General features: G+C 42.9%; 2 protein-coding genes across 3 annotated transcripts; both read left to right on the forward strand.

Moving 5' to 3' along the window:
• Window positions 1-52: 52 nt before the first annotated feature.
• Window positions 53-7,372, forward strand: ccr6a (chemokine (C-C motif) receptor 6a). Of its 2 annotated transcripts, none has more exons than XM_044168209.1 (2): window positions 53-1,922; window positions 5,312-7,372. In XM_044168209.1, the coding sequence occupies exon 2, from the start codon at window positions 5,321-5,323 to the stop codon at window positions 6,467-6,469; it is 1,149 nt and encodes a 382-aa protein (XP_044024144.1). In that variant the 5' UTR covers window positions 53-1,922; window positions 5,312-5,320; the 3' UTR covers window positions 6,470-7,372. The 2 variants fall into 2 exon arrangements, with proteins under 2 accessions (XP_044024144.1, XP_044024143.1); XM_044168208.1 differs by lacking the exon at window positions 53-1,922 and adding an exon at window positions 1,973-3,784 and having other exon boundaries at window positions 5,312-6,705.
• Window positions 7,373-10,319: 2,947 nt separating this feature from the next.
• LOC122862662 (C-C chemokine receptor type 6-like) lies at window positions 10,320-15,636 on the forward strand. The gene is given in 4 exon segments (XM_044168204.1): window positions 10,320-10,641; window positions 11,339-12,125; window positions 12,128-12,337; window positions 12,340-15,636. Coding segments are annotated over 4 exon segments (1,191 nt in total). The 5' UTR covers window positions 10,320-10,611; the 3' UTR covers window positions 12,504-15,636.
• The last annotated feature ends 103 nt before the right edge of the window (window positions 15,637-15,739 follow it).

Raw genomic sequence — 15,739 nt, forward strand, 5'->3', positions numbered from 1 at the left:
TCTTCGGTGCCGACAGGGAATGTGGGTCCTCTGACGTCTTTTTAATCTAAATTTAAAGTTTTGTTTTTAGTGTTGGAGGATATTTGAATGAACCCCCACTGGGAGCCCAGGTGTGTGCAGGGGTGGGTGGATGTTTTGAATGAACCACAGCCTCATTTTTAATTTGGAAAATGATCGGCAGTAATTTTAGTACACGTGTGGTTTGTAATTCATGAGCTAAAACTGCAAAACAACAACAAAAACAGTGGTTTGGTCCTGACGGTGACCTCCTCGAGTAGCTAATTATTCACTTGTTGGAAGCTGTATATAATTTGTATTTCCCTCCCCATAAATCATATTAGTTACCACCGAGCAACCTTTATCGATCCTGTAACAACGCTGTAGCTACCACTTTGAATATCTACGCTATGACAGTATGTTAGCAACCTGCTAGAAAACACATAACAAGGACCCCATATACACTAACAACATCCTATAATTTACTAATGTCCTTGTGACCACCTAGCAACAGCTTAGCAATGACCAAAAACACCCAAGCAATATTTTACCAATCCTGTAATAAAAGCATAGCTATGATTTAATTTAATTTCTACCTAACAAAGACCCAAAATACGCCAACAACATCCTTACGCCACAGCTGAATAGCAACCAGGGTCCTCAGTGTTCTTGTAACCACCTAGCAGCAGCTTAGCAACCACCCTGAACGCCTAGCAATATTTTACCAATCCAGTTGAAATTGTAGGATACTGCCTAGCAAGATGTTAGCGACCACGTGAGAGCACCTCACCAACCTCCCAGAATCCACTTTATTGTGGTCTGGCTGCTCGCCAACACGGAGGAGATTAAAGTACTTCTTCACTCCTTCTGAGTCATAACTCAGTCAAAGCTGACATGAAGCTCATACTTTTAGATTCAGTGTGACTTACACTTTCCGTTGACATCATTTGTCAACATCTATTACTGTATGTCCATAAATCAGCTTAGAAATCATAGAATAAAGCCGCTCCTTGTAGCTGCAGAACCTGCCTGAGAATCCTGCTGTTTCTAAGTTTCCTTCAGTCTCACAGTGATCCAGAGACAGCTGTCTGTCCGTCCACGGGTCCACTGCAGACAGGAGCTGCTGACTGCTGGTTCGGCTGACTAAAATGTAAACAGATACGGGGGTAAAGTAAAGAGGCGCGACTTGCTAAATGTTAAATGTGAAATAAAAAGTTTTGTTCTTCTTATATTTATGTATTATATTTTGCAGTAGCATTTTTTTAGAGCCTCGCTAGAAAACTAAAGGATTAGTCTAAAATAAAAGACTAGAACAATCTAAATGCTGGAGGAATGAAAAATTTATTACATATTTATTTACATTTTTGTCAAATTGGCAGCATTAAAGGTATGCTGACTCAGCTGTTGGCTGTGAACTCAAATTGTCTCTCACCTTTACGACACCAAACGGTAACACCTGCACTGATTTCAAACCACAGACTTATTGAAATGGAACCTTTTTCAATCCAAGTCACGTCTTTTCATTTACATGTGTATTTATGACCCAACAGCGGTCTCTCACGCATCGTCTTCAGAGCATTCAGCCTTTTCTGGTCACAGTTATTATGTGCTGTCATTAATGTCATTTTAACTTTTAATGAAAACCGTTTCAGGCGAAACATGAGACTTTTAGGATGTGAAGAAATGAAATGTGTAAAAACCTTTGCTGAAACAGCAGCAGAGTGAGGAGATGAAAGAGGAAGACTTGAATCTGAGGTTTTCAGAAGCACACACACACACACACACACACACACACACACACATTTCCCTTTTATCAGCAGTGTTTCAGTGTGTGATCGATGTTGTACAGCCTCCTCACCATCATCCTCATCATCACCTGTAGCAGCGACGAGGGAAACCAGCAGCACGATCCGAACTTCAAACCTGTGAGTTCTGCTTCTTATTGATCTTTGTAGTTTTTTTATTACTAGTCCTTTTGGTTAATTGTTCCCTCTTGCAGAAAAACGTCCACTTCTCATTTTTCTCTCTTTCACTTTTCTTTGTCAGGAGTGTTTTTTTCTTGAGAAATTCTGAGAGAAATCTTTGTGTTTCTTGCAAAATCTGTAAGTTTTGAACTGAAGAGTTAAAGTGAACTCTAAACTGATCCGGGTTTCTGTGACTCAGGAGGTGCACAGGAGTTCAGTTGGAGACCGGTAAACCAGCAGAACTTGTTATATTTGTAGCCGACAGACAGAAATGTCTCGATCAGCGGTTTTATTTGGTTTGTGACTTGTCTTCTGTTTAGGGAACGTAACCTGAAACAGTAACACATGATGTAATTTGTCAAATCTGTCAGATAACATCAGTCATCCTACAGTGACTCCGTTTTTTGTCCTTTTTGTCTTGAAAGTCAACAGGATGAGAAGTTTTAAAAGATGATGCATTCACTTCATGCCAGCTGTCAGTCACTTAAACCGCAACTTGTTTTAGAAAAAGTGCCAAAATATCAAAGTGCTTCATGTCACGTGACATAAAGACAAACACAAGAAATAAGACACAAAGATTAATATCAGAGCATCGTCTCCACCTCTGCTGCAAACTGATTCATTAACATGAAAAGGATTCTTCTTCTTCTTCTTCTTCTTCTTCTTCTTCTTCTTCTTCTTCTTCTTCTTCTTCTTCTTCAGAGTTTCCAGCGTTGGCGGCTTCACTGCAGAGGTTTAACAGTTTACTGTCAGTAAACTTTAAAAAGTCCGAATTATCATTAAACTTGACTGTTTTGATCGTTCACTCAAGTACTGCACTTTAGTCCAATTCTGCGGTAGCGGTACTCGAGTATTTCCATTCTGTGCTTCATTATACTGCTTTTAACTGACAGGCGTAGTTACTTTTCAAGTGAACATTTTACATTAAAAACTGCATAAAAAACTCCTAACAGATTAAATCAGGCTGGGCCCTCGGCGTCGTCGTGTTTCACATGAATGTATTGGTGCTTTGAATAGACAACTGTTACTGTAAACTGTTGAGAGTGGTGGAATAACTGTAGCGCTATAGGTAATGTAATAAATCCCAGTCTCAGACTGTGAGCAGCGGGTGCTTTAAGGAATCTGCGAGTTATAGGAAACATCTGTACCTGTCAGGTGAACAAGCACCTGGACAGGTGACACGGCTGGCTGAACATGTCAGCAGTATCAGGCCACAGTATCTACTGGTTTCTATTCCTCTAATCTGATTTGATTCCTCCACAGAGCATCCAGACACTCGCTGACGCTTTAGTGAGCAGATTAAACTGGAACTTTATTGTCCACACGAAGGAAATCTATCGTTGGATCGTCTCGGACATGAAACCCGAAGCCGAGGCAGCGCTGCTTTAAACCTGATGGCGTCTGTCGTTTACACGTGTGTTGTTGTTGTTTCAGCCTGTTTGTTTGACTTCAGGTGATATTTGAAATAAGGGAAGTCAGAGAGGACAAACTGAGCTGCTGTCGTCCAGTTTGACGTTTGCATCGTGTCCAGCAAGCAGAAGTAGACAGCAGGAACATGAGGCGTTTGAGGAACTCGCAGCTTTTAATAAAATCAGTTTATTTCTTCTTTAAGATAAGTTTGTATCTGCAGTCTGACGGTCGGTTCAATGTCAGTAACAGCTGAGTGAATGCATGAAAGATTTCCCGTTTTTGTGTCACATTGAACTAGCGGAGGCAGAAGTGGGTGGACGTCCCGTCCTGCACGTAGACGAGGAAACCAGACTGAGAGTCTGCAGCAGCTAACGTGATAACAGCGACAAAGCTGACATGCTGATGTTTAGCAGGTACCATGTTCACCATCTTAGTTAGCGTGTTAGCATGCTAACATTAGCTAGTTAGCAGTAAACACAGAGTGCGCAGCTGAGGCTGATGGGAGCGTCAGCAGCTCTGCAGGTATTTGGTCAGAAACAAAGTGTCGGACACGTTAACATGTCGACCTGATGGTGGCGCTAGATGGAAAGTCAGAGGATCAGCAGAGTTATTACAGTTCATCCTGAGGGGAGCGTGAACGATGAAGCACGTCTCATCACAGTCCAGCAGCTGCTGAGACGCTTCAGTCTGGGACCAAAGTCTGAAATCACTTCCTGTTTACTACAGAGCTCTACATTTACTCTCCGCCATTTTATTTGAGTGTCCGAACTCTGAGTGTGTCCAACATGTACACGACTTTCTGCTCACAATCCCACAATGCACTGCTCTGCATTGTAGGTGTCTGAAACCTGGATGTCGTGCTTCACTGCAGAGTCAAGTACTCTAGTGTGTGTGCTGCAGAGGGAGCAGCGACTGAGTGAACAAGGGAGACCAACGTTACCAACCACAGAGCTGCGTTGCTAGCATGGGAGAACAAACCTGTTATCTTCTGACTAATCTACATAAGTCATTTTAATAGAAACCTCTGACAGCAGAAGTAACCACACATTACAAATGAACTGGGTCACTCAGTGTTTTAGACTCAACTGACCTCTTTTTCTGCAAACTTCCTCTCAGCGTTCAGACACCTGAGAACAAACACATTCACACATTCACCACCTCAGTCAACCACAACTGGAACACTTTTTACCAGCAGAACAAACTCCAAACCTCCCGTCACACCAACAATCAAACACTGTGACATCTGTGCTAGTTTCAAATCATTTAAATATCTCATGTAGATTTATTTTATGGTTTTTACATCAGACTGAAGAGAAGTCAAAGTGAAAAGCCGTCATTTCCGTCCTGAGTTAACTCTGTAAACGGATGCTTCTGATAAACATCTTAAAGGCTTTTCTGACTTTTATAGTTTTACTTACAGATTTTTAAAATATTGAATGAAGCTGCATGCAGGCAGAATAATTCAAAAACAGTTTTTGTGTGTTTTTGTTTGGTGTCTGGATCCATCAACACTCTGGTCCAGAGTGAGACCTGGTCTGGTCTGTGTGAAACCTCTGAGAGGAACATTTTGGTCTTAAATGCAGCAGAAAATGATATTTTTGCTCTACGTGTCATCAGTCTGAGCTGGAGAGCTGCAGAGGCAGCAGACACACACTTTTTATATTTTTGAAATATTTAGAAAACCTCTAAAGCTCACTGATGAACATGTTATATCTCGATTTAATTCGTACGAAAACCAAAGTGCAAAAACAACACGTGGTTTTCAGGGGGTTATGTGCTGGGCTATTTAGCTGTTTCTAGTATGTATACTAGAAACCTTTTCATCTCTGAAAAATAAATCTTCTGGTCGATTTTAGCAACAACATTCATATTATACTATAAAACAGAAATCATCACATTCACATCACAGTTTAATCTTCTGTCTCTGTCTTTGTTTACAGTAGAAGAAGATGATGGACGAAATGATGTCCAACCTATCAGATTACGACGATAATGAGTACTATGACACTTATGACTACGAAGTGATTGGACCTTGTTCTCACCAGAACAACCACAGCGTTGAGCTGGTGGTCGGCCCGTACGTCCACTCCATCATCTGCATCCTGGGCTTCGTGGGGAACAGCCTGGTGATCGTCACGTACGCCTTCTACAAGAGGACCAAGTCCATGACCGACGTCTACCTGCTCAATGTCGCCATCGCTGACCTGCTGTTCGTGGTGTCGCTGCCTCTCATCGTCTACAACGAGTTGTCGTCGTGGTCGATGGGGCCGGTGGCCTGCAAGCTGCTGCGAGGCTCCTACAGCGTGAACCTGTACAGCGGCATGCTGCTGCTCGCCTGCATCAGCACCGACCGCTACATCGCCATCGTCCATGCCCGCCGCAGCTTCAGACTGCGCTCGCTGCCGTACAGCCGCCTCATCTGCACCATCGTCTGGGCCACCGCCTTACTGCTGTCTGTCCCCACCTTCTACTTCTACAACTGGTACGAGCCGTCCCACACCAAGGACACCTTCATGGACGAGGTGGAGGTGATGAATCAGACCTCCAAGCCTCCCCAGTACGTCTGCGAGTTCAAGTTCTCGCACAACAGCACGGCCTGGAACACCAAGGTGGCCGTCCCCAGCGTCCAGGTGGCGGTGGGCTTCTTCCTGCCGCTGCTCATCATGGTCTTCTGCTACACCGCCGTCATCGTCACCCTGCTGAGAGCCAGAAACTTCCAGCGGCACAAGGCGGTGCGGGTGGTGCTGGCCGTGGTGGCGGTGTTCATCGTTTGCCACCTGCCCTACAACATCGCGCTGCTGTACGACACTGTCAACATCTTCGAGGTGCAGTCGTGCAATGCGTCAGATGCCTTGCATACAGCCAAGACGGTGACGCAGACCATCGCCTACCTGCACTGCTGCCTGAACCCCGTGCTGTACGCCTTCATCGGGGTGAAGTTCAGGAACCACTTCAGGAGGATCGTCCAGGACCTGTGGTGTCTGGGGAAGAGGTACATCGCCCCACGCCGCTTCTCCAGGGTCACCTCCGAGATGTACGTGTCCACTCGCCGCTCGGTGGACGGATCGAGTGACAACGGCTCGTCCTTCACCATGTGAGGACGCTCGGCGGGTTCATCTGTGGATCCGTCTGTTGTGGACCAGAAGATTCCCTCCTGAAGCCAAAGCTCTCTGGAGCTGGGCTTGAGGCCCGCCGGTCTCTTGAAGTCCAAACCTGACTCAGGGCTGTAAATCATTTTGTAATCATGTGTTGCTTTAGGCTCTTGGTCACAAGATAAATCTGAGGGCTTTTAAGATGATAAGAAATGAGACAAAAAAATCTGCTGCAACATTTATGTCCGTCTGTCTTTTCTTTAATTTTTGCTTTTTATTGTGAAATACTGCAGTTTTACCTCTTCAGGACTTAAAAATCTGTTTGAGAAGGAAACATCAATCTTTGGCTGAACTGCTCACAGCTTAGAGACACGAACTGTGACCAAACGTTGCTTTGCTTTTAAAAGAGTTGATTATCATTGAATCCACATAAATTGTTAACCAGCTGTTTTTCAAACTGATCTGGAGGCTCAGCTGACCAAGATTAGTTAGTACAGTGTAACTGTGCAACTCTGTGTCCTGGAAATGAACCTGGTTTTGAAGGAAACCCACGTGCTGTCTGTGTTGTGTTTATCGGCAACATTGTAAGTAGTAGGTCAGAGGTCCGGGTGAGGAGGTTCAGGAGTTTGACAGCAGAGATCACCACCTGGTGTCAGCTTGAGATACTGAAACACTTTGGTTCAGTATTAAAAGAGTCAAGAAGTCCTGTCTCGTGCTTCAAGTCAGCTGGGACTTTTTCAATATTGAACCATCTTTCTTGAAGCTGAGAGACTCAACCAGAAAACGACATCCATCATGATTTACGAGCAGATATGGACCTTTTTCATAGCAGACATTTGACTTGTCATAGCAGGAAAGACACAGGTGGATACTAATATGTCAACTACTATCACCTTCTGACTCTGGTGAGGGGGTCCTAGCGCTCCTGGTCCTAGCTACCCTTAAGGCCCTGTCCATGTTCTTATTAGGGTGTTACGGTGGTTTTAGCAACCCGGATGGGTTCATAAATTCTACAATTAAAATGTACATGTTGTCTCCGTCCTGTGATAACCATGTATCTCCAAAATGTCACTTATTCAGTGGGTTTTAAAATCGTTTATTTAGCCTAAAAAGCAGGACAATTTTGGTTTTCTCAACCCATAAAGGAGCAATTAATCCTTCAGTTTTTAATTAAAATTCAAAATCCCCCCAAAATTTGGAGATACATGGTTTAGGCGGTGGATACTGTATGCTGGTTGCTGGTATTTAAGTCTCAATATATTTAGAGATGTGACAACTTTTAGGGCAATTAGGAAAAGGATTCAGTATTTCTTCAGTGTATTTCTGGTAGTGTGGAGAGAGGTTTGATATAACCTTCAAAATAAAATGTAGAAAATATATTTAAACAGATAACTGATACAATAAAACAGGAAACATTTAAATAATTAAAATCATTTTTAGAAGTTATTTTTGGTTTCTGGCCAAAATGTTCGGCTGGATTCAGAATTTTTCAAAATCTTCAGCCGTGAACCGGAAGATGTTTTACTTTGTGTTCAGCTCTGATCTGCTGTGACTCAGCAGCTTTGGTTTGAACTTAATCAGCTCACAGATTAGTATCAGGATTAAAAACTGGAACTCTTGCCTGCTGAGAGGTTTTTTCTTCTGTCTGTCAAGAGCTGAAGGAGACTGAAGTCAGTCAGTTTTGTATTTATATTTTAAAATGTCAGATTGAACTCTGTAACCTCCAGCGACGACTCAAACTCCTTCACTTTAAACTGTTCAGATTTTATTTTCAACATCTGCTCTTGGTTTTTTTTAAAGAGGACCTGTTATGCTCATTTCCAGCTCTATATTTTTATTCTGGGTTTCCACTAGAGTCGCTTTGCATGATTCACAGTTTTAAAAAAATCCTTATTTAACCTATACTGGCCCGTCACGCAGACCCTCAGTTCATCCTGTCTGAAACAAGCCGTTTTAGCTCCTGTCTGTTTAAGGCCCCCCTCCCTAAAAGACCACTTTCTTCTGATTGGCCAGTGGATCGTATTTTATGGAGAAAATATTTTCTGGTTTTCCCTCTGACGTTCTTCGGCTGCTCTGCCTCAACTCTCGGTGATTTACGGAGTTTCCTGATAGACATATAGCTTTAAAGTAGTCGCCGACTGCTGCTAACTGTAAAGTTAGCTCTGTTAGCCATGCAGCTAGTGGTCCTTTCAGCTTAGCTGACTCCACCCGGACCGGGTAGGAGTGGTGTTGTTTACACCGCTAGCACAGGAGCTTTAGACCGCCGGGAGGAGGAGGTTTTCAGGCCGAGGCTCCGAGCTCCCAGTCCGGGCAGAGTCAGCTAGCTAATAGCTGCATGGCTAACAGAGCTAACGGTAGCTACTACAGTTCCATCTTTCCATCAAGAAACTTAACTAACTTTCCTTCACAACCAAAAAAGCACTTTCTGCGAGACAAACTGAACAACCTCCAAAAACTAGGCGAGTAGTCCTGAGCAGAGAAGTGTCGCGTAGCCACACCCACCTCCACACTTCACTTTAGCTTCATGAGCAGAGCGGTCGAACAACTTAGACTGAGCGGGTGGATGGCTGGGCGAGCTGTGCCTGGAGCAGATCAGGAGCGCAAATGAGCTTTATTTTTTTATTTTTTTAATTCTTTATTGACAAAAGAAATATTCAAACAAATAAGTGTACAGACAGAGACGTTTTAGGCGTGTGAAAGAGCATCGTTGATACTGATGAGCACAGATGACCGATCGCAGTGACATCCGAGTTAGGCTGACGTCAGCTCGGCAGGAAAGTAGGAAAAAATCATTGGAAACCAAGTGTTCAGGACAACATGAAGCCTGAGCTTTCTGCTCACAGGGATTACTTTTACATATATTTGCCTCATTATTTAAATCTTTGGCCACGTTTAATATGAACCTCTGACATTGTAACATTACTGTATATATATGACAGAAAATAAGGAAAAGCATAATAGGTCCCCTTTAAACTGTATTTCCTGTTCCTGCAATATTTGAGTTGTTTAATATTTTATAACTTTGAATGTGCCAGTTGAAACTGATGAATGTAATATTACTGTTAATGCCTACAGTAGAGATATATCTCTACTGTGTTGTACTTACAGAATAAATGTTTTAATTCAAGCACGTTTTCATTAATAATGTACAAAACAAAGAGAGTTAAATTGTTCTCTAAACTTTAACAACACTGCAATTCTGTGTCTCAACACCAGATGACACCATCCACAAAGATTGTTGATTTAATGAAGAGGTCTCACTCTTCAGCTCTCTGTAGGGGAAAAGTGTTCACACACACTTCCTCACAATTAAGCTGTGTTAAAAACAACGTGGTCATCATTTGATGAGGGTTGAAACTGTTCAACCAGTGTAGCGAGATAATTATTCCTAATGCAATTTAACTCTTTTCAGATAGCTTTAGGAAATAATAAATAAAACATTTTGGGCACAATTACTTATGATGGAAATGTTCAGTATATATTTAAAAACTCTTGCACGAAGCCACAATGTGTAGCATTTTTTAATTTTGACTTTAGCTCCCACCAGCGGTTACAAAGTTAGCAAGTAGCTCTAACCAACACACTTAAGTTCCCTAACACCCACGCTTATTTTAGTTCTTGAACGCCTGCGCTCATTTTTGTTCCCGAATGCCTTTTGCTTATTTTAGTTCCCAAACACCTGCACTTATTTTAGTTCCCAAATGCCCTTTGCTTAATTTAGTTCCCAAACACCTGCACTTATTTTAGTTCCCGAATGCCCTTTGCTTATTTTAGTTCGCAAACACCCGCGCTCATTTTAGTTCCCGAACGCTCGGACTCATTTTAGTTTCGAACATATATTATTATTATTATTTCACTGTGTCTTTAAATGCTGATGTGTTGTGTTTGCAGCTTATAAAATAAGCTGCTGCCAGGCTGTAAACCAGTTCAACAAGTTGTAAACTTATAAACTCAATCTCACCTTTCTTCACTCACTTCCTTAAAGGTTTTTAATACAAAGGTTCAAATCTTTACAGCGACAGGACTCCAGTTATATTTTGGATGTGCTGATTTCTTCTGGGCCTGAGACTCAGATCATCAGGCTGAGAACTCCTGGTCGTCCGACAAGAACTTTAATATCCAAACCGTCAACTACAGATTTACTTCTTATGTGTCAGCGTTTGACTCAATTTTTAAAGGTAGTAGGAAATTAAATCCTCTTCTTCTCTTTTTCTCTCTGAGAGTTAGATGTTCAGATTTATACCAGTCTCATCTGTATTTAACAGATGGTTTGTGGCTGTACTTGTATATGAAAACCTTTTGTTGTTTAAAACCTTTGTCATCACTCATTTTAAATGTTAGTATAGTCGAGCTCACAACACAGCTGCTGTCATTTTTCTGATGATCATAAAACATTGATTTCATCTGCAGCTCAGTAACTGCTGGTCAACATAATATTCATGATGATGTTGTTGTTGTCTGACAACAGAAACAAAAATATATGTAAATAAGAACAACTACATGGTGAATTCAGCTGCAGTAAAACAGTGATGGTGATCACAGAGAAGGCGCTCCTCTTTTTCTCTCACTAGCTGCAAACACAGAATTAGTTTTACTGTGTATGTTTTAGACAAAGCTAGAAACAAATGAAATGCATAATTAATGACTGCCAATAAAAACTGGCATTTATATACATTTACAAGTGAATTTCCCATTTCCCAAGATGTCAAACTATTCCTTTAAGACTTTCCTTTAAGGTTTTCCCTTTTCATCCCTTAAAAAATAATTCTGTTGCTCGATTTTACCAAACAGCAACAACATTCATACTAGAGTGACCATCGGAAATCATCACATCATGACAGTTTAATGTTCTCTCTCTGTCTTTGTTTACAGTAGAAGAAGAAGATGGGGTACTTGGAGGACGAAATGATGTCCAACCTATCAGATTACGACTATAATGACTACTATGACACTTATGACTATGAAGAAATTGGACCTTGTTCTCACCAGAAAAACCACAGGGTTGAGCTGGTGGTCGGCCCGTACGTCCACTCCATCATCTGCATCCTGGGCTTCGTGGGGAACAGCCTGGTGATCGTCACGTACGCCTTCTACAAGAGGACCAAGTCCATGACCGACGTCTACCTGCTCAATGTCGCCATCGCTGACCTGCTGTTCGTGGTGTCGCTGCCTCTCATCGTCTACAATGAGTTGTCGTCGTGGTCGATGGGGCCGGTGGCCTGCAAGCTGCTGCGAGGCTCCTACAGCGTGAACCTGTACAGCGGCATGCTGCTGCTCGCCTGCATCAGCACCGACCGCTACATCGCCATCGTTCATGCACACCGCAGCTTCAGACTGCGCTCGCTGCCGTACAGCCGCCTCATCTGCACCATCGTCTGGGCCACCGCCTTACTGCTGTCTGTCCCCACCTTCTACTTCTACAACTGGTACGAGCCGTCCCACACCAAGGACACCTTCATGGACGAGGTGGAGGAGATGAATCAGACCTCCAAGCCTCCCCAGTACGTCTGCGAGTTCAAGTTCACGCACAACACCATGGCCTGGAACACCAAGGTGGCCGTCCCCAGCGTCCAGGTGGCGGTGGGCTTCTTCCTGCCGCTGCTCATCATGGTCTTCTGCTACACCGCCGTCATCGCCACCCTGCTGAGAGCCAGAAACTTCCAGCGCACAAGGCGGTGCGGGTGGTGCTGGCCGTGGTGGCGGTGTTCATCGCTTGCCACCTGCCCTACAACATCGCGCTGCTGTACGACACTGTCAACATCTTCGAGGTGCAGTCGTGCAATGCGTCAGATGCCTTGCATACAGCCAAGACGGTGACGCAGACCATCGCCTACCTGCACTGCTGCCTGAACCCCGTGCTGTACGCCTTCATCGGGTGAAGTTCAGGAACCACTTCAGGAGGATCGCCCAGGACCTGTGGTGTCTGGGGAAGAGGTACATCGCCCCACGCCGCTTCTCCAGGGTCACCTCCGAGATGTACGTGTCCACTCGCCGCTCGGTGGACGGATCGAGTGACAACGGCTCGTCCTTCACCATGTGAGGACGCTCGGCGGGTTCATCTGTGGATCCGTCTGTTGTGGACCAGAAGATTCCCTCCTGAAGCCAAAGCTCTCTGGAGCTGGGCTTGAGGCCCGCCGGTCTCTTGAAGTCCAAACCTGACTCAGGGCTGTAAATCATTTTGTAATCATGTGTTGCTTTAGGCTCTTGGTCACAAGATAAATCTGAGGGCTTTTAAGATGATAAGAAATGAGACAAAAAAAATCTGCTGCAACATTTATGTCCGTCTGTCTTTTCTTTAATTTTTGCTTTTTTATTGTGAAATACTGCAGTTTTACCTCTTCAGGACTTAAAAAATCTGTTTGAGAAGGAAACATCAATCTTTGGCTGAACTGCTCACAGCTTAGAGACACGAACTGTGACCAAACGTTGCTTTGCTTTTAAAAGAGTTGATTATCATTGAATCCACATAAATTGTTAACCAGCTGTTTTTCAAACTGATCTGGAGGCTCAGCTGACCAAGATTAGTTAGTACAGTGTAACTGTGCAACTCTGTGTCCTGGAAATGAACCTGGTTTTGAAGGAAACCCACGTGCTGTCTGTGTTGTGTTTATCGGCAACATTGTAAGTAGTAGGTCAGAGGTCCGGGTGAGGAGGTTCAGGAGTTTGACAGCAGAGATCACCACCTGGTGTCAGCTTGAGATACTGAAACACTTTGGTTCAGTATTAAAAGAGTCAAGAAGTCCTGTCTCGTGCTTCAAGTCAGCTGGGACTTTTTCAATATTGAACCATCTTTCTTGAAGCTGAGAGACTCAACCAGAAAACGACATCCATCATGATTTACGAGCAGATATGGACCTTTTTCATAGCAGACATTTGACTTGTCATAGCAGGAAAGACACAGGTGGATACTAATATGTCAACTACTATCACCTTCTGACTCTGGTGAGGGGGGGGGGGGTCCTAGCGCTCCTGGTCCTAGCTACCCTTAAGGCCCTGTCCATGTTCTTATTAGGGTGTTACGGTGGTTTTAGCAACCCGGATGGGTTCATAAATTCTGCAATTGAAATGAACATGTTGTCTCCGTCCTGTGATAACCATGTATCTCCAAGATGTCACTTATTCAGTGGGTTTTAAAATCGTTTATTTAGCCTAAAAAGCAGGACAATTTTGGTTTTCTCAACCCATAAAGGAGCAATTAATCCTTCAGTTTTTAATTAAAATTCAAAATCCCCCCAAAATTTGGAGATACATGGTTTAGGTGGTGGATACTGTATGCTGGTTGCTGGTATTTAAGTCTCAATATATTTAGAGATGTGACAACTTTTAGGGCAATTAGGAAAAGGATTCAGTATTTCTTCAGTGTATTTCTGGTAGTGTGGAGAGAGGTTTGATATAACCTTCAAAATAAAATGTAGAAAATATATTTAAACAGATAACTGATACAATAAAACAGGAAACATTTAAATAATTAAAATCATTTTTAGAAGTTATTTTTGGTTTCTGGCCAAAATGTTCGGCTGGATTCAGAATTTTTCAAAATCTTCAGCCGTGAACCGAAGATGTTTTACTTTGTGTTCAGCTCTGATCTGCTGTGACTCAGCAGCTTTGGTTTGAACTTAATCAGCTCACAGATTAGTATCAGGATTAAAAACTGGAACTCTTGCCTGCTGAGAGGTTTTTTCTTCTGTCTGTCAAGAGGTGAAGGAGACTGAAGTCAGTCAGTTTTGTATTTATATTTTAAAATGTCAGATTGAACTCTGTAACCTCCAGCGACGACTCAAACTCCTTCACTTTAAACTGTTCAGATTTTATTTTCAACATCTGCTCTTGGTTTTTTTTAAAGAGGACCTGTTATGCTCATTTCCAGCTCTATATTTTTATTCTGGGTTTCCACTAGAGTCGCTTTGCATGATTCACAGTTTTAAAAAAATCCTTATTTAACCTATACTGGCCCGTCACGCAGACCCTCAGTTCATCCTGTCTGAAACAAGCCGTTTTAGCTCCTGTCTGTTTAAGGCCCCCCTCCCTAAAAGACCACTTTCTTCTGATTGGCCAGTGGATCGTATTTTATGGAGAAAATATTTTCTGGTTTTCCTCTGACGTTCTTCGGCTGCTCTGCCTCAACTCTCGGTGATTTACGGAGTTTCCTGATAGACATATAGCTTTAAAGTAGTCGCCAACTGCTGCTAACTGTAAAGTTAGCTCTGTTAGCCATGCAGCTAGTGGTCCTTTCAGCTTAGCTGACTCCACCCGGACCGGGTAGGAGTGGTGTTGTTTACACCGCTAGCACAGGAGCTTTAGACCGCCGGGAGGAGGAGGTTTTCAGGCCGAGGCTCCGAGCTCCCAGTCCGGGCAGAGTCAGCTAGCTAATAGCTGCATGGCTAACAGAGCTAACGGTAGCTACTACAGTTCCATCTTTCCATCAAGAAACTTAACTAACTTTCCTTCACAACCAAAAAAGCACTTTCTGCGAGACAAACTGAACAACCTCCAAAAACTAGGCGAGTAGTCCTGAGCAGAGAAGTGTCGCGTAGCCACACCCACCTCCACACTTCACTTTAGCTTCATGAGCAGAGCGGTCGAACAACTTAGACTGAGCGGGTGGATGGCTGGGCGAGCTGTGCCTGGAGCAGATCAGGAGCGCAAATGAGCTTTATTTTTTTTATTTTTTTTTAATTCTTTATTGACAAAAGAAATATTCAAACAAATAAGTGTACAGACAGAGACGTTTTAGACGTGTGAAAGAGCATCGTTGATACTGATGAGCACAGATGACCGATCGCAGTGACATCCGAGTTAGGCTGACGTCAGCTCGGCAGGAAAGTAGGAAAAAATCATTGGAAACCAAGTGTTCAGGACAACATGAAGCCTGAGCTTTCTGCTCACAGGGATTACTTTTACATATATTTGCCTCATTATTTAAATCTTTGGCCACGTTTAATATGAACCTCTGACATTGTAACATTACTGTATATATATGACAGAAAATAAGGAAAAGCATAATAGGTCCCCTTTAAACTGTATTTCCTGTTCCTGCAATATTTGAGTTGTTTAATATTTTATAACTTTGAATGTGCCAGTTGAAACTGATGAATGTAATATTACTGTTAATGCCTACAGTAGAGATATATCTCTACTGTGTTGTACTTTACAGAATAAATGTTTTAATTCAAGCACGTTTTCATTAATAATGTACAAAACAAAGAGAGTTAAATTGTTCTCTAAACTTTAACAACACTGCAATTCTGTGTCTCAACACCAGATGACACCATCCAC

The sequence above is a fragment of the Siniperca chuatsi genome, linkage group LG16, assembly GCF_020085105.1.
Source record: "Siniperca chuatsi isolate FFG_IHB_CAS linkage group LG16, ASM2008510v1, whole genome shotgun sequence".
Classification (NCBI taxonomy): domain Eukaryota; kingdom Metazoa; phylum Chordata; class Actinopteri; order Centrarchiformes; family Sinipercidae; genus Siniperca; species Siniperca chuatsi.